The sequence below is a fragment of the Podarcis raffonei genome, chromosome 11 (genome assembly GCF_027172205.1).
Source record: "Podarcis raffonei isolate rPodRaf1 chromosome 11, rPodRaf1.pri, whole genome shotgun sequence".
Taxonomy (NCBI): domain Eukaryota; kingdom Metazoa; phylum Chordata; class Lepidosauria; order Squamata; family Lacertidae; genus Podarcis; species Podarcis raffonei.
The window spans coordinates 31,081,313-31,098,721 of NC_070612.1; the positions used below are offsets into that span (position 1 = coordinate 31,081,313).

The following is a 17,409-nucleotide window of genomic DNA, read 5'->3' on the forward strand; positions in this document are numbered from 1 at the left end:
AGCTGTTGTCACTACATACTGATCTAGATGGACTAATGATCTAATGGTGTAAGGCAGCTTCATACGATTAATTGCCTGAATTTAGATAATCTCCCTTAATTTTTTTTTGCATGAGATTGCATTGTATGCACCTTTCAAATGCTTATTCGGAACCACCGTTCAAGGCACAACGTGCAGATGAAAATGCCTGATAAAAAGCTCTTGAGGTGCCCTCTAGATATTGAAGCCTCTGACTCCCATCAGTCCCAGCTAGCATTTCCTGTAAGGGAAGATGAGAATTTCAGGATTGCACTGTACGGTGGTACCTCTGGTTACGAACTTAATTCGTTCCGGAGGTCCGTTCTTAACCTGAGGCGCGCTTTTGCTAATGGGGCCTCCCGCTGCGCGTGCGCTTCTGGCACACGATTTCCATTCGCATCCTGGGGCAAAGTTCGCAACCAGGAGCAGCTACTTCCAGTTTGGCAGAGCTCGTAACCTGAAGCATTCGTAACCAGAGGTACCATGGTATTGGCACCAGTGCTGGATTTACGTATAAGCTAAGCAAGCTATAGCTTAGGGCCCCACTCTCTTGGGGGCCCCCCAAAAAAATAAAGGGAAAAAAACCTGGATGTACTGGTACATTTCCAAAATATAAGATAAAATACTAAAACAAAACCTACATACAGCAACAGTGTTTTGTGTTGTGTAGGTCCATAAATTACCATATAGCATATATTCAACACAAAAAACATCGACAATTTGTTGTTGACAAAGGACAGCTGGACATACAAAGGGCCCCATCAAACCTAAATGCGACCCTGATTGGCACTGTATTTGGACAGGAACATAGACACCAAATATGCCTCTCTGGGGAGGGTATTCCATGAGGACCTCCCAGGTAAACCACTTGCTGTTGGACTATGACCTGGGAGGCTGGGGTTCAAATCCCCACTCAGCCATGAAGCCCACTAGGGCTGACCTTGGGCCAGTCGCTGCCTTCACAGGGTGTTTGTTGTGAGGATAAAATGGGGAGAACCATGTACGTCCCTTTGAGCTCCTTGGAGGAAAAAAGTATAAAAATGCAATGAAATAAATACCCCCCCCAAAAAAAAACCACTGCCTCGCAGCAGACGGGTATAACTTAGTGTCAGGTACCATTTCTTCCTGCTGCAACGGCACAGAGGCTTGTGGGCGGCGCCTTAAAAACTAATGGGCCAGTTAGATGGATATTTGCAACAAGCTTATTATATTACCGTGCCCACTCTTGACTCTGCAGGTTCCTCCTCTAGCTGCGGGGAAGGGAGGGCTATTTGGGGTAGGCGGGCAGGTGAAGCCCTGCCCCGGAGGGAGGCCGGGAGGAACTGAGGGACGGACCGGGAAGGGCGACGGCTGGACTGGAGGGAAGGAGGAAGCCCTGCTCGCCTCGCCGGCCAGGTGGGTCTGCGGCGGGCTTGGCTTGCGCGCGGAGGCCCGCAGCTCTGGAAAGCTCGGCCCGGTGGGAGAGGAAAAGGGGGGCCGAGGAGGGGCCGAGCCGTGGGGCGTCGGGGTTCTATGCATGTGGCGCGAAGGGAAGCCCCGGAGGCTCGTGCTACGCGCTCTTTCGTGAAAGGAAATAAATTTTAAAAATTAAAAAATTGTCCTTAGAGACCAACTAAGTTTGTTCTGGGTGTAAGCTTTCGTGTGCATGCACACTTCTTCGTAAAGCTTCGCGTTCTCTTTTTAGTCAGAATTCGCGTTGGCGGGAGCTGCGTGCGCTCAGCTCAGGCGCCCTCTGAGATTTTGCGTTGCCCCTGCAACTCCGACGGGGAGCTTTCCTTGCCTTTCTTTCCTGTACCTTTTAATATTGGTGGCAAAGGGAGACCTTCAGCAGATCACAGTTTTGCCCTGTATGGAGACGCCAGTGATGCTCAAAGCTGCACCTGTTGAATGTTGGTTGGGCATGCAGCTTTTTAAAGAAAAGGGGGGAAACAGAAGAGAAAGCCCTGCTTAAAGTGTTGTCATAATTGATTGATAGAATCACAGAGTTGGAAGGGATCCTGAGAATCATCTCGTCTAACCCCCTGCAATGCAGGAATATGCAGCTGTCCCTTAGGCGGGATTGAACACGCAACCTTGACATTGTCAGCATCACACTCTAGTCAACTGAGCTACCCATGAAAGAGATAATTAGAGGATAAGTTCTTTATTCTGGGAAGCCCTAAAATAAGTAAAGGGGACCCATTGTATGATTCTGCAGCGATAAGGTATGTTCTGTAATCTTGGGCCCATGCATTTCTGGCTTTTCTGCCAGCTACAACTGTACATAAATATGAAGAATCTTATAACTGTGTACATTATAAATATAAAATGCCTGTTGCTGTATAGTTATGCAGCAGTAAGGGGTGTTTTGCAGTACAGTGGTACCTCGGGTTACACATGCTTCAGGTTACATACACTTCAGGTTACAGACTCTGCTAACCCAGAAATAGTACCTCAGGTTAAGAACTTTGCTTCAGGATGAGAACAGAAATTGGGCTCTGGCGGCGCAGCAGCAGGAGGCCCCATTAGCTAAAGTGGTGCTGCAGGTTAAGAACAGACCTCCAGAACGAATTAAGTACTTAACCCGAGGTACCACCGTATTGGATTTACCATGGAATGTTAAGACATCAGGAAACCACCTTATAATGAGTCAGACCATGGGTCCATGTAACTCAACATTGTCAGCACTGATTGGTAGCATTTCAGGATTTCAAACATGCCTCTCTCCCAGCCCTACCTAGAGATGCTGAGGATGAAGCCTGGGGTCTTTTGCATGGAAAGCAGATGCTCTATCACTGAGCCACAGCCAGTCACTTGCTAGCTATATAAGTAAAGCTAAAGGGACCCCTGACCATTAGGTCCAGTCGCAGACAACTCTGGGTTGCGGCGCTCATCTTACTCTATAGGCCGAGGGAATCGGCGTTTGTCCATAGACAGCTTCCAGGTCATGTGGCCAGCATGACTAAGCAGCTTCTGGCGAACCAGAGCAGCGCACAGAAATGCCGTTTACCTTCCCAGATTTCAAACTGCTAGGTTGGTAGGAGCAGGGATCGAGCAACGATCCCTGCAGATAAATATGCTTTGCTCATTGTGTACTTGATAAATATAAAATGCTTGTTGTTTCAAATATAAAACTAACTGTGTGGCATTCTAATGAGAAATGAGCAGTGCTTAATGCTTTTTGTTGATACAAGTGTGATTCTGATAACCCTAAGGTTGCAAGTTTGATTCCCGTATGGGACAGCTGCATATTCCTGCACTGCAGGGGGTTGGAGTGGATGATCCTCCAGGTCCCTTCCAACTCTACAATTCTATGATTCTGTGATTCTAGATTCAGGTGGTAGCCGTGTTGGTTTGAGGCAGGCAAAATAAATTTTAAAAATTTAAAAATTGTCCAGTAGCACCTTAGATACCAACTAAGACTACATGTTAACAAACTAGCTTCCTTCCCCGACACCCCAAATTAAGTGTGCCTAAATTGTAAGCATTATGGGACAATGTATACACAATGTTACTCATCACCTTGTTTCATACTGTGATATTTACAATGGATGTGCAGAAGACAAGCTCTTCCTATCACTATATTTATGTCTAAATCAGTCTCTAAAGGGTAGGTGAACAGAAGTTCCATTTTGTTTTCTTAAAAACAAGCAGCACACATTCAAAATGGTTTACTAAAGTTAAATGTACGTGTGCAAAAACAGCATAAGAAGACATTTTTAATGAAGGGAGGGTTTTCTATAAATGCTTCCTCTTAACATTATTTGCTAAAAAAAAAAAAAGCAGCCAAGTATTCAGAGTTCCTTTGTGAGGATGTTATAAATGGCTGGATTCTATTAAAGAGAACTAGGAAAGCAATAACATAGTGTAATATGCACATTTCATACAAGAACTCAATTCCACATAGGTCTTGATGTGACTTTTGCAGTTGTTGGATTGTAAGTTAAACAATGCTTTCTTTTTTATTACATTTTAAAGTAAACAAAGTGGCTGGGTGTGTTTATGGTCCTGCCAGCAAGGCATAAGATTACACTGATATGCTTTTAAGTTCTTGGAATCTTATTTTGCAGTCGTGCTTTGAAATCAGTACTAACAATACATGTGTTTAATTTGCAGGAAATGCTTCCTGTAATTAGTAAGCATGGGTTATTTAGGAAAATCTTAGTACAGTGTAAAAAAACTATTTGCTGCCGTCTAGAAATGGCGGAAGTGGCTGTTAAAGAAACCGAGACATCTTTAGTTTTGTTATAGCATAATTATTCGTTTTTATTCATTTATTTTCCAGCACAACTTTCCCTGACGTGTTTGTGTTTAAACAAAGCTTTTGTATTTAAACAAAGGCACTGCTAGCTTGAAATAAGAAGCTATTTGTGTTGCCAATGAGTGAAGCAGTGTCATTGCAGAACAAACTGGGTATGACCTCAGAAGGTGAAGATGATGACATGGCATGTGGAGATTTGGGAAATGGACTCATTAGAAGGCAAAGTGATATGTATGAACCAGAAAGCTTCAGCGCACACCCAGGTATGCCTAGAAGAGGTTCAGCAAGGAAAAGCTTCAGTCCGTTTATGCTGCCAAAAAAAGGAGAAGAATGTGATGCAACAGTTTTTCGTTGCTCAAGGTGTAACAGTTTGAATGACACGTCAGTCAAAAAAATGGGAATCAATGCATTTCGTAGCTGCAACCGACAAAACAGCTCTGGTAAGGTTTTAGTTCAATCCAAACTTTTGGACCATTTTGTATTCTTCATACAGCACGTAAATGTTGCTATTAAGATACTTAATTCATAAACATCTCCAGGAGCATGTAAGTACCACAGAACAACAAATATAGAGCAGCAGGCGAAACAGTTTATTGCACCACCTAAAATGCTGGTTTCAAATTTTCAGTTATACTGAGCTTTTCACCTATTCCTGTAGGTGTTCAAAACAAAAACAAGGAATGTAAGATATATGTATGATGGATAGTGTTGACCCAGTTGTGTGTGCTTAAGCATGTTGACTTAAACAGAAGCTATAATAACTGAATTCAAAATATTAGACCTTGCATGTCTACTGTTTTACAAGTTTTCCTGTAAAAAATGAGAGATTCCAGTGGATCACAAGAGAGGAGAGGAGGCAGCATTTAAGGCTTTATATAAGTTGTAAACAGTGCTGTACAGGGGACTGGTGTATCAGTCAGCACACTAAGCACTTATTTGTTGACTCAACCATTTGGGTGCTAGGCTTCTAATGATGCAGTCCAGCTTGTAGATTCCAAGCAAGAAAGAGATTAATGTAGTCTCATTTATCTCCAAGGCCGCAGTGTACAGTAGTGTCTCACTGGATTGTAACATGAGTGAGATTCCATTTTGGGGAGGAAACTCATTTTTCAAATATTCAAAACAATAACTGGATGTTGCTGAGGAAATACAATTTCCTTTTCCCAGAAAACTATTGCTTCCAGCGCAAGTTGGAGTTCTGTATGGATTATGACTGTGCAAGTGTTGCAGGCAGTTATTTTGAAATTTGTCCTTTGAGTATTGCATTCCCCCACCCCTTTGTTCCTTTTTAAAAGAGATCAGCTGCTCTCTGATGTTTCACTTCCTTGCTTTGCCTTTTGGTGAACTCCCCTCCCCACCTCAGTTTTACTTTTATTTTATTTTAAGGAATCTCCATTAGAGTGCATGTGTCCCAAGTTTTTCTTTTGTTTATACATCTCTTGAAACATAGTTCCACGCATGCATGGAGACATGGGTGGCTCATCCCGTTTTGCCACCTGAGGTAAACCGGAAATTGCCGCCTCCTGCCCCATCTGCTGAATGGGCTCAGCTCTCCCCACTTCTGCTGCTAGAACACTTCAGCTCTCACCAAAGTTGGTGGGAGCCAAGCTGTTCCACAAAGCGTTCTCTGCAACCCAGAATGCCTCCCTCTTGCCAGTGAGGGTGTGTGTGTGTTTGTGTGTGTGTTCTGGAAGCAGTAGTGTGGACAGAGAGCCATCTCTTCTGTCTCCATTGCCTGAGTCTGGTGCTTTACCGCACCTCATGTGCTGGACAGCTCAGCATGGAGACAAACAAATGTGTGGTTAGCCATTAAATAAGTTAGTGTTGATTTAACTTTACCTTTTGATCTAAAGTTCTTTTGCATCCTTTCCCCACCCCCCTCCACCATTAGGAGATGCCCAATGTGGTTTTTTTCTCTCCTTCCAACAATCAGATGCTATTTCTTGAAACTTAAGAAGTGGTGTATTAAATGCTTATTACATAAAAGTGCAAGGGGAGGGCAAATTACCATAGTTTTGAGAAACAGCTGGTGCTTTTCAAGTTCTTTTTTTAACGTTTTAAAAAAGCACTTAAAAATAAGCATGCTATCCTATTAGTTTCAAACCAGGACGCTTTTTCTATTATGAATGCACACAGAATCTAACTCTGAGGCATCAAATGAAGAATTAATACAACACCTTCAAGAAGCTGAAGAGGTAAGTGCCTGTCTTGGCAAGACTTAATTTGGAACCTTATTTTTCTCATTAATAGGATGTTCCTAGACCCAGAAGCAATAGCAAATATGGGGCATGGTGTTGAGAGAGTAGTAGAAGTCCAGCTTCACCCATATTTGGAGGAAGTGGATTTTCTGGATCCATTTCGGTCTGGCTTTAGGCCTGGTTATGGCACTGAAGCCGCCTTGGTTGCCTTGGTTGATGGCTTAAGCAGGAGCCTTTTCTGCTGGCCAGGGAACCCTCCAGAACAGTGTGGGAGATGGTGTGGAGATGGGGCTGCAGCCTGAGGGAGAAATCCTTCCAATCACACAAGCGGGTGTCCCATCCACACATAGCAGAAAGTCTCTGTATGATGCCAATATTTTTGTTTACTCAACCTGACTTTATTCGTACCCAGGAAATAGAAGTTTTAAGAGTTGAATTGGAAGCATCTCAAAGACAACTTGAAGGCAAAGAGCAAGCACTAAAAATTCTGCAGAGCATGGTAACTTGCTAATATATATGAATTTACATGAAATTTGTAATGTAGCATTTTTCAAATTGTACATGTACTGTTATGCAAATGAGACAGCTGTTCTTCACCATTATGGTTTTATTACTGATGTTGGTGACCAGTTCCTTATTTGATGCAGAGGCAGTTTTAGGGTAGCGTGACCAGTTCAGATGCACTGGGTTCTGTGCTGCAGGGGGCGCCATAACAGTGTTGTATTAGAGTGTGAGAGGCAGTAGGGAGCCTCTGAAATTTGAAGTCTGCCACTGATTGATACATATGTTTTCACTTTTAGTATGATCTGCGAGACATAATATTATGCGAGACATAATAGTTCAGCTTTTAAAATTTTTATTTCTCAGGCAGTGCTGGATAAAGCCACTTGTCATACTAAAGCGGTGTTTAAAAAAACAGAGCAGCAGAAGAGAGCTTTAGAAAAGGTAAGACTATACCTTATTCTTTCTCTGAAGAGGGGCAAAAATAGCTGAGATGTGTATGGGATTGCAGCCCTAAAGCAAAAATCCAAAACATACTTGATTTCAATGGACTAAGCATGCTTAAGACTACAACCCTTACTGGGCAAAAAGATCCACTGAACACTGCAATTTACTTCTCAGTAAATATGCATGGCACTGCACTGCACATCTTTGTTGAATTGTCTTTTATTTACAATATTTTATTTAGTACAGTTGTAATAGTTTGCTGGAATACTTATTGGAAAAGATGTGTCTGGATAATTCGGAGATTTCAGAGCACAGAGTTTTTATTCCATGGGAAGAACTGTTTGATTCTTCTCTTTTAGCGAACACTGTGCCCACAGATTTTCAAGTTTTTCTCCACAATAGTGAAAACTAGAAAATCAATTTTCACATTAATGCAGTAGACTGATTGCATGAATGTGTGGATACATAGAACATTCCTAGACATTTTGTCTTTCATCAGTAGTTATCTAAAGTTGCTGACTCAGTATTTTTAGACAAACAATTGACTGCAATCCTAGATTTCATCAGGAAAAGTGAACAGGAGAGCACTAAGTCCACAGTCAGGGGTGTTTGAAATGTTCAAATTATGGAATATTGTCCTGCTTTCTTCTAATATTAACATTTTACTGTTTATAGGAAATAAATGTTCTACAGTGGGAAATAAAAATTAATCAGGAGAAATTCAAAAATACAGAAGAGTCTTGGGCAGAAAAATATGACAGGTATATATACCAAAGTAATACTTCAGTTTTGCAATATATAGAAGCATACGTTTGAGGTATGATTTAAAAACATGTCATTTGTTGCCATTGTCAACAGAATTTATTGTGAAAATGCTGCACTTAAGGAAACACTGAAATTGAAAACTGATGAAGTTAAAACACTAAAGTCTGAAAATGAATGTAAGTATGCTCCACCTTTTTCAGTTCTTTGCCTTTTAAAGAAATTGTGTTTCTTACCTTTATCTTAGATGCAAAAAAGCAAAGACTAATCTTTTTTGAAAAGTGTACTGTGTTCAGTTTAACTTTCTATGATGCAGAATATATTAGTCCAATATTTATTGTTTTTAGCCAAAGGCCATTGCATTGTAAGTCACAAAAGAAACAAGATATTCCAAGAGTAAGTTAAACAAATGTATTTTCCAAAATGCAAGTTGTTAAAACATATAATTGTAAAGTTCTTCAAATCATTTAGACATAATGTCTTCGTCTTAAACTTTTGTTTGTACTCTTGAAAGGATTTGAACATCATGTCGCGCTTAGAAGCATAATGTTGAAATTATGCATTCTTACCCACTGAATATACTGGAATTTAGGATTTTGCATGTTGCATTGATGCAGTTAGCAATAAGATTAGCATTGTCATGTACTCACCTAGGTAGCTTAGGTGAGATGGCAAGCGGCTGAAAGTCACCTATTGAGCTTCATAGCTGAGAAGGGATTTGAACCTGAATCTCCCTAGTCCTAATCTGTCACTCTAAGCCGCTATGCCATCACTGGCCCTCAATGTTTAATATTGCCTCTGGCAACACTTATTGACACATAATTTCAGCATAGTTTAGTAAACCACAGCTTCGAACCTGCTTCAAATGCAGAATCTTCAGTCCATAATATATGAGATTATAAAACTAGTGCTTTGTAAAGAGCCTTTTCCTCCTTAGTGTGTGACCTCAACCAATTCCACAAAATCTGAGACTAGGGAAGCTTCCAACATAAACTTGTATGCGAGTTTGAGCTCTTTGTTCAGAAATTAAGCTCCTTTATTTTGTGTATACCCCACAAGTTAGTAAATGAAGAATCAAACCCTATTAAATTTGAAAATTACGTAAGTGAGGATTTGAAGCAAAAGAAGCTGATTGGAAATTTCACAAACTGTTTCCTTGCTCAATATTAAATTTTACAGTTTTGGAACGACAGCACTTGGAGATTCTCGCTGTCCTAGATACAAAACAGCGGAAGATTGTTCAGGAGAACATGTCCCTTAGCAAGAGTGGTTTTACAGAGATAACAGGACTTGAGGTGTGTATATTAAAATTGCTTTGTTTGAATCTTTTGCTGATACCAGTTACTTTGAGAATGAAGTGGAAGGGCAGAGGCTTCAGTTCTTTCGGCTACTATTTTCCCTCCTCCATTTGGACTTGGGATCTTATCCAGTTCATGAAATACCATTGCTCGCTCCCTCTTTCTTCCTAGACCAGTCTGCCCCAAGCTGATCTTCTACAAATTTTTTCGAGCTGTGAAAAGGAGAAATTGAAAATAGACAAGCCCAGGAGCTCATAATGAGTTTGATACTGATTTTAGTTACAGTAATGGAATGTTGGGGCTGGGTGGGGGATAGGTGAGAGGTGATTTTTCGTTGATCCCCACCTACACTACCTGATAATCTTCCCATGAGAGTTGGAGGATACTCTGGAAGAAGGTGCATGAGGCAGAAGGGGAATCAGAGAAAATCGTCTCTACCTTTCATGAATGGGAGCTTCTATTAGATTGTAGTAACTTCTGGAAATGGAAGCAGTCCTTCTGTTCTAAAGGGCCGCTCTGGATCCAAGCCAGTAATATAACTTGTATGAAGATGTAGAAGTCCACCCTTATTCTGTGTTTTGTAAAAAAAAAATAATAATCAATAATGGTGTGCATTTGAATTTGAAGCTGGCAGTACTTGGAGCTTGCACTTGCAGTGGTCTTGAGGGAGAGCCATGCTCCTGTGCAAAAATGTCAGCGGCGACTCGAAAACAACTGCTTCAGCTTAAACAAGAGGTATTTATGCTTGGACTGAAAGTAGCATTGTTGTCCCTTTTAATGAAGATGTGTAGAAGGCACTTCCCATGTGTGAAATTGTTCAAAATGATGCAAGCTTAAAAATACAGTGTTTAGGCAGCTGATATGTCAATGCATTTTCCTTTTTATGATGACAGATATCTAAAACTTGTATTATTATTTATATATGTACTGTATACATATTAGCGGCCCAATGCATAAGAGTATATTTAGACAAGGGGAGCCTATGGGGAAAAAAATGGGATGGATCCAAAGATGGATCTAATGCAAGGGTCAGCAAACTTTCAGCAGGGAGCCAGTCTACTGCCCCTAGACCTTGTGGGGGGCCAGACTATATTTGGGGGGGGGGAATGATGCAAGAGCACCACGAGCCCCGGCGGCTGCTTACCTGTGTCTTGCAAGCGGAAGGACTATGAGCAGCACGCGAAAGGGCTCCCGAGAGGGGCTGCTTAAAATGGTGGCCGCTCAAGCGCTGCTGCTGCTGGCACCAACAAAGCCCAGCCCCCTTCCTCCTCTAGGCAGGGCAGGGAGGAGGCAGGAGGAGGGAGGGAGGAGGCAGCGGTGGCGCCGTGTGAGGGAGAGGGAAAGAACGCACATGCTGGCGATCCACGCAGCAATTCCTGGACCGTCTGCGAGCTGGATCCAGAAGGCAATTGGGCCTGATCTGGCCTGCGGGCCTTAGTTTGCCTACCCATGCTCTAATGGAAGAAGCTTCTTCTGAATCAATGCTATTTTCTTGTAGGCACATCTCATTATCTTTGTGCAGCCCTCCTTAGGCTAAATGATGAAATCCGTTAATGCAACTCAGAAAGCAGACTTTGGATGTGTCCCAAAAAGTTGCCTAGGTTTGGTAGCCAATAACTGTTTCTAGAAGTCTCTCTGTCTCTGCTTTCTTGGTTGCTGTTCCACACAGAGAAAAAGTATGGGTGTGTTTGCTGCCTAAGCAGGAGGATTTTATAGGGAGCAGTAGTAGGTGATACTTATTTTTGTAGCAACTCTAGTACTCTTTACCTTTGATTCTGCATCCTAGCACAAGGTGTAGACCAGTTCCATGGTAAACAAAGAACAAAGTGCCTCCCTGTGTGGACAGCCATTTTTATTATTGTTTTTGTTGTTAAATGTCAATCCTGTGGCAGAGGTTTTCCCAGACAATTGTTAGAATTAAATTTTCTGGTCACCCAGTGACTGTGTGTGTATAGCTCTACTTCATTTGGGGAAGCAGTTGCCATACCAATGTACTGGGACTGAATGACTGAAAAAGCTCCAAAATGTGGAATCATTTACTCTTTTTTTGAACGTCATCTGAACCTTTTCTCAATCTTAAAAAACAACAACCTAGTTTGAGCTTCTGAAGAAGAGTAAAGAAGAAGCATATATTATGGCAGATGCCTTCAGAATTGCATTTGAGCAGCAGCTGATGCGGAGGAGGGACCAGGCTCTGGGACTCGCACAGATGAATAAGATCTGCAGAAAAGACAAGAAACGATTCAACTGGAAAAACATAAAAGACGATGGTAATTTTCTCCATGCTGCATGATTCTTAGTGGTACTGAAAGTAGCCCAGAATTTGCATTTTTTGTTTTGTATAAAACCTATTCGAATAAACCTAAAACCTACTGTTTGACATCATACATTTGCTGACCTGAGTTTCATAGTAGCTAACCATGCTGCATGCATACAGAGTGGCAAAGCAGTCCCTACCAAGATAATTTAAGGCTGGTTCATGCATATTAATTGCTTGATTACTGCTCATCTCATGAAGAGCAGTAGATCAATGAGCCATCACAGATAACATCACCAAAGAGAGAACTTTTATATATCACCTCAAAGCACAATGGTCTTGTTCAAACATCACAGCCAAAGTTCATGATATCTTATTTGAAACCTTCTGAATCTCACTTATTCATTATCTGGGAAAAGGTCTTTACAGGGAGACAGCTATGAAAAATTATAGAGTAATCTCTCCAAGCTGGTGGTGGTGGTGTTAAATATGCTGGATTATGTCCAATAAAATAAATGTCAAGTTAAAAGACCACAGGAAGCATTTTTCTGGCACATGTATAATTTGCATGTGGTGATATTCAATATGATAAAAGTGTGATCTTATGATTGCAATCTGCTTTAAAAAATGAGTATTTTGAATGATGGGGGAAGATTCATCCACCAGTGAGTGAACTAAAGTAATAAACAGTTCGTTTCCTTTTTGGAGTTCATATAATTTTCTCCCAGTTTATTGCAATTTCTCCTCCCTCTTTCAAGCACCTGCATACATTTCTTCTCTTCTCACCCCTGTATTATTGCCTTTCTGGTAGGATATTGAAGCTTAATAGTAGAGCAGGGGTAGCCAACCTTTGGAGCGCCAATCATCCCTGGCCTTTGGTTTTGCCAAGTGGGATTAATGGGAGTCCGAGCCCAACAATGTTTGGAGGGCACCACATTGGCTATCCCTGTAACAGACTATGAATAACTATTTTAGAATGAGGATTCAAAACATGTTATCTAAGATCAGCATATTTTGGCCTTCATTACTAGCACTCTACTGTTCTCCGTTTATTCACTTTAACTGCAGAACATTTTGCTCTATTCTTTTTGTTCTATCCGTGCTGGTTATTATTTTGTCTATTAAAAGTGTAGCAGTCACCACCAAAAAGCATGTGTACTTTTGGAAGCTGGATTATAGATGTACGCCATTTATTTTCGTTTGGTAACAGCCTCAGTTTTCCAGTGGTATATTAGTTTTAGGCTTAATTTTATTTGGGCTTTAAAAAGGTGGTTGTTGTTTAGAATGTCTCAAAGATCAGAACTTAAATGTGAATGTTATTTTTTCCCCTCAGGTGCTTTCACATTTCAAGGGAATAGGAAAAGCTCGGGGCGAAAGTTGACGGGCATGCTTGCTTCCAGCACTGACAGCAAGAAAATAGAAGAATTGGATAATCCACAGGAAATCATTAGGATGCTGATAGACTTGGTTGGTAACTTGTATGGCTTCATAGAGGGCATTATTAATGGTGTTCTTTTATCTCTGTAAAAATAAATATTGTTTATTTTATTTTTTAATTGATTTTTACAGCTGAATGATAAGGAGGAAGCTTTGGCCCATCAAAGAAAAGTTAGTTATATGCTTGCTCGTGCCCTGGAAGAGAAAGAAGATAGTTTGCAGCAGAATAAGGAAAGCACATTTTCAGAAGAGCTTGCTCTTAGCAGTAATCAGTGCAAAGATGATTCAGAGCCCCCAAAGTCAGCTCTTCCTGTGTGTTCGAGTTGCCAGACATGCGGTGCTCAAGATTGCTCCTGCTCTATTTCCCACACATCTCCCACCAGAATGCTGAACTGTACGTCTAAAAGTTCTTGTTCCCCAACACCTGAAGAAAATTATGTGCATTCAGCAGAGGAAGCAGCTGATCAAAACTGAAAATACTGACTGCTCTACAGGGGAGGGTAGAGCTTAGAAGGGGGTGGGTGATGACAGAGGCAACACACCTCTTTAACGCTCAAGACTGATTTAAGATTCATATGCGCTTGCGTGGATGGGCTTTCAATTGACTTCCAGGTCCCTCATCACTGTGATACATAGAAGTCAACAGGCAGAAGTTCTTGTGTGTCAACAGAGCCCCTGGTTTGGGCTGTAATTCTGTCATCATAATTCAGGGAACCTTTTTATTAGAGTGATTTTAAGCATTTTTCACCAATTAAAATAATTGCAAAAAAAACCTGAATGTACACTTAATGTAGGTATTTGTAAATAGTTTGCTTGTACGTAATGCCTGTGTATTTTATGCTATGATGGAATTGGGGGCAGATGTATTTTTGAAAGCACTATTTCATGATCAAATGAACGAACTTCTATGCTATGAGAATGTTTACTGTAAGATAAAGAGATTCTGGGTTGTGTATCCACATACATACATAGGGACTAGATCCACTAAAATCAGTAGACTTTTAAGTCTATTCATTTCAGTGGGTCAGTTCTGATGTATGGTTTAGCACGTTGGGTACAATTTTTTCCTCTGCTGATCATAAATTAATTGATTCCCTGCTATTTTAAAAATTAAGTAATGTCATTTATAATTTAAGAGTGTGTCAAAACTATGGGCAGTATTCAACTAAATAAAAGTGCGAATGCAAGGATTAGCACTAGTGTAAAGAGACAATTCCCCTCATGTACATCCCACTGCCCCCAAATTTACTCTGGAGGCTTGGGAAACCTTCGGAACAGATTGGGGGGGAGGGGGGAGATTTTGTTGTACAAGGATAAATCCTGTGCTGACAGAACAGCATCCTTAGCACTCATACACCCCTCATTTTGACATAGTCACATGTATTAAGGTGAACAAATCCCTCCCCCAATTGGGGAAGGGTAACATTTTTACATGCTAGGGACTTTAAAGTGGCCTTAATTTAAGACAGGGGTAGGCAACCTAAGGCCCGTGGGCCGGATACGGCCCAATCGCCTTCTAACTCCGGCCCGCGAACGGTCTGGGAATCAGTGTGTTTTTACATGAGTAGAATGTGTCCTTTTATTTAAAATGCATCTCTGGGTTATTTGTGGGGCCTGCCTGGTGTTTTTACATGAGTAGAATGTGTGCTTTTATTTAAAATGCAACTCTGGGTTATTTGTGGGACATAGGAATCCGTTCATTTCCCCCTCAAAAAATATAGTCCAGCCCCCAACATGGTCTGAGGGATGGTGGACTGGACCATGGCTGAAAAAGGTTGCTGACCCCTGATTTAAGATATTAGCTACAATGTTAAGTCAGCCACACATCTAGATAACAAAACACATTTAGCACTTCAGAGTGGATAAACCCACAGCTTTTGGCAGTTGTACCAATCAGGTTTTTGAAGCCAATTTTCACCATAAAAGCTGCTGCATGCTCCCTTGTACACAGCAGTCTTAATTTTGAAGCTAGATTTGTTTTCTTTTGGAGCCTAAAGCTCTGGTCTCCTGCTGCCATTTTAATCTGGACTAACAAGCACATTTAGATGTAATTAGAGCAGCTGTAGATCTTAAAGCCAAGGACCGGTTCCAATTTGTCCCTGTAACTGTGACAAACAAACTACAGGGAAAGCTCTTTGGCAGCAGCCAAATGTTGTGAACTAAACAAAATGTCTTGTTTGTCTTCACTCATTATTTGTATGTGCTGAGAGGATACAAAAGGGGGGGGGGAACCCACCCAGAATAATACTCTTCTTATCGCTGGCGAGTGTGAAAACTTACAGAGGATTTCACACACACACAAAAAAAAAGCAGGTGTCTGCATAAATTACTTGTTGTATAATGAAAAGCAAATGGTGATACTCTCTCTTTCAGGGCCCATCTGCTGCAAACTGTGGTGCAACAACAGAAACAAAGGCCACGTTCTCACAAACAGGAGCAACCTGTTCCTCCACTTAATCACTTCAGGCTGGGGGGAGGGAGGGAGGGGCCCATAATAGCCCTTCTACTTAACTGTTCTGCAATGTTTCTAAGGAGGGACAGTCAGCCATATGCATCTGTAGTGGCACAGGATGCTGCCAGAATATTAGTATTTTGCAGAAGGGATTTAAGTGCAGACTTGGTTATCATTCAAAAATCGTAGAGGTGGAAGGGATCCTGGGAATCATCCAGTCCCCCTTGCAGTGCGGGAATGCCAACTAAATGACAGATGGCCATCTAACATCTTATTAAAAAGCTCCAAGGAAGGAGAGTCCACCACCTCTTCTGGGAGTCTGTTTTCACTGCTAAACAGCTCTTACTGTCACAAAGTTCTTTGAACTCTCAAGTGGGGCAATTCCACTTCCTCCTAAATCATTTTGCATTTTTTTAAAAATCCCTGCTCTGCACAGTCCCAGTTGCCTTAGATAAGCACTCTAGTAATCTAAACCCCTCATTTTCAGCTCCTGTGCTTAAAACAATCTTCAGACTACGTATGGCGTAACACCTTAAGTTTATCAATATATGTTGATTTGCACTCTTTACTGTACCCACTTAAAACATTTGTATTTAGGCAAGCCTATCCAAATGTTGATGTGTTTTACTATTATAATTATTTTAAAATGTTTACATGTTTTATTTATAATTTTAATATTGTCTTTACGACAATCAAACTATAATTTTTGTTAGATAAATAAATTCAAATTATTAACATATATTTGCTGGCAATTAAAACTGATTATGACCTTGAAATACTGCACTGTGCATCTTAAAAACAAAATTAAGTTTTCTATTGCACATGAGTGTAACCTGCAAACAGATGGTTTCTTCATCGCCTGATGTTATTTTACCAAAAGCCATTAAAAGCAAATAAATATTTTCACAAACTTTAACATAATTCTGACTATTAGATTAGATTATCAAGCCTGAAGGCTTAGGATGTGCTGCTGTAAACAAAAACAATTATTTGGGAGAAGTGATTAAGTAATTAGGCATGACTCCCTTTCAATACTTCAGTCATACAGAAATGCAAACAATTTAAAGCCAAATATTAATGAATTATATTTACACTCCCAAGCTGAGAGTTTGCCTAAATATTCTGTAATATTTTGGTATGTTGAAGAAGTAATATTTGCTACAGTTTGTTCAGAACACAATGTATTTATTTAGAATTATGTTTCGCAGCACTGAACATGAGTGCCTGCTGGATCAGGCCGATGGCCCATCTAGTCCAGCATTCTGTTCTCAAAGTGGCCAACCAGATGCCTATGGGAAACCCGCAAACAAGACCTGAGTGTAACAGCATTCTGCCCACTTGTGATTCTTACCACCTGCTACTACTGAGACATACTCCTCCCAAAAGTGGATACAGAACATAGTCATCATGGCTAGTTGCTCTTGATAACCTTATTCTCTGTGCATTTGTCTAATCCTTTTTTTGTGGGAGCAAATTCCATAGTGCTATGTCCTAAATCTTCCAACATTCAGCTTAACTTGAGTGATCAAGGTAATTAATAGGGTGTGTCTTCAGCGTAGGAGGACAGCTGTGCAACAAAGATGCCAGGAATACAGTACCAATGTAAGGAGGAAGTACAATAAGCCCGCAACTTCTGTGCATTTAACTTGTGCACATTAAGCTTTATGCATGTAACAAAAAATAAAAAGGGGGCGGGGTTCCAAGAAAAATGACTTTGTCAATTCCAGCCACCATTGAACCCAATGTGTTTTGACTATGCACGGTTTTGGCTTTAGGCGTGGCAAGCCCCACGTAAGTTG

The 17,409-nt window shown here is 41.0% G+C and overlaps 1 protein-coding gene across 4 annotated transcripts; it reads left to right on the forward strand.

Annotated features, from left to right (window-relative positions):
* Positions 1 to 1,310: 1,310 nt before the first annotated feature.
* Positions 1,311 to 13,933, forward strand: CCDC125 (coiled-coil domain containing 125). Of its 4 annotated transcripts, none has more exons than XM_053408242.1 (12): positions 1,311 to 1,413; positions 4,338 to 4,698; positions 6,395 to 6,453; positions 6,869 to 6,955; positions 7,324 to 7,401; positions 8,080 to 8,165; positions 8,263 to 8,345; positions 9,346 to 9,461; positions 10,092 to 10,199; positions 11,560 to 11,734; positions 13,055 to 13,188; positions 13,291 to 13,933. In XM_053408242.1, exons 2-12 carry the CDS (start codon positions 4,377 to 4,379, stop codon positions 13,630 to 13,632), a joined length of 1,590 nt encoding a protein of 529 aa, XP_053264217.1. In that variant the 5' UTR covers positions 1,311 to 1,413; positions 4,338 to 4,376; the 3' UTR covers positions 13,633 to 13,933. The 4 variants fall into 4 exon arrangements, with proteins under 4 accessions (XP_053264217.1, XP_053264215.1, XP_053264218.1 ...); XM_053408240.1 differs by having other exon boundaries at positions 1,312 to 1,413; positions 4,283 to 4,698; XM_053408243.1 differs by having other exon boundaries at positions 1,312 to 1,413; positions 4,283 to 4,521.
* Positions 13,934 to 17,409: the final 3,476 nt, after the last annotated feature.

Excerpts from the sequence above, each read along its gene's own strand:
- CCDC125 (XM_053408242.1), top strand. The coding sequence starts at position 4,377 with ATGAGTGAAGCAGTGTCATTGCAGAACAAACTGGGTATGACCTCAGAA. Across the intron at positions 6,454-6,868 it reads ACCTTCAAGAAGCTGAAGAG|GAAATAGAAGTTTTAAGAGT; the intron begins GTAAGTGCCTGT and ends ATTCGTACCCAG. Across the intron at positions 11,735-13,054 it reads GAAAAACATAAAAGACGATG|GTGCTTTCACATTTCAAGGG; the intron begins GTAATTTTCTCC and ends TTTTCCCCTCAG.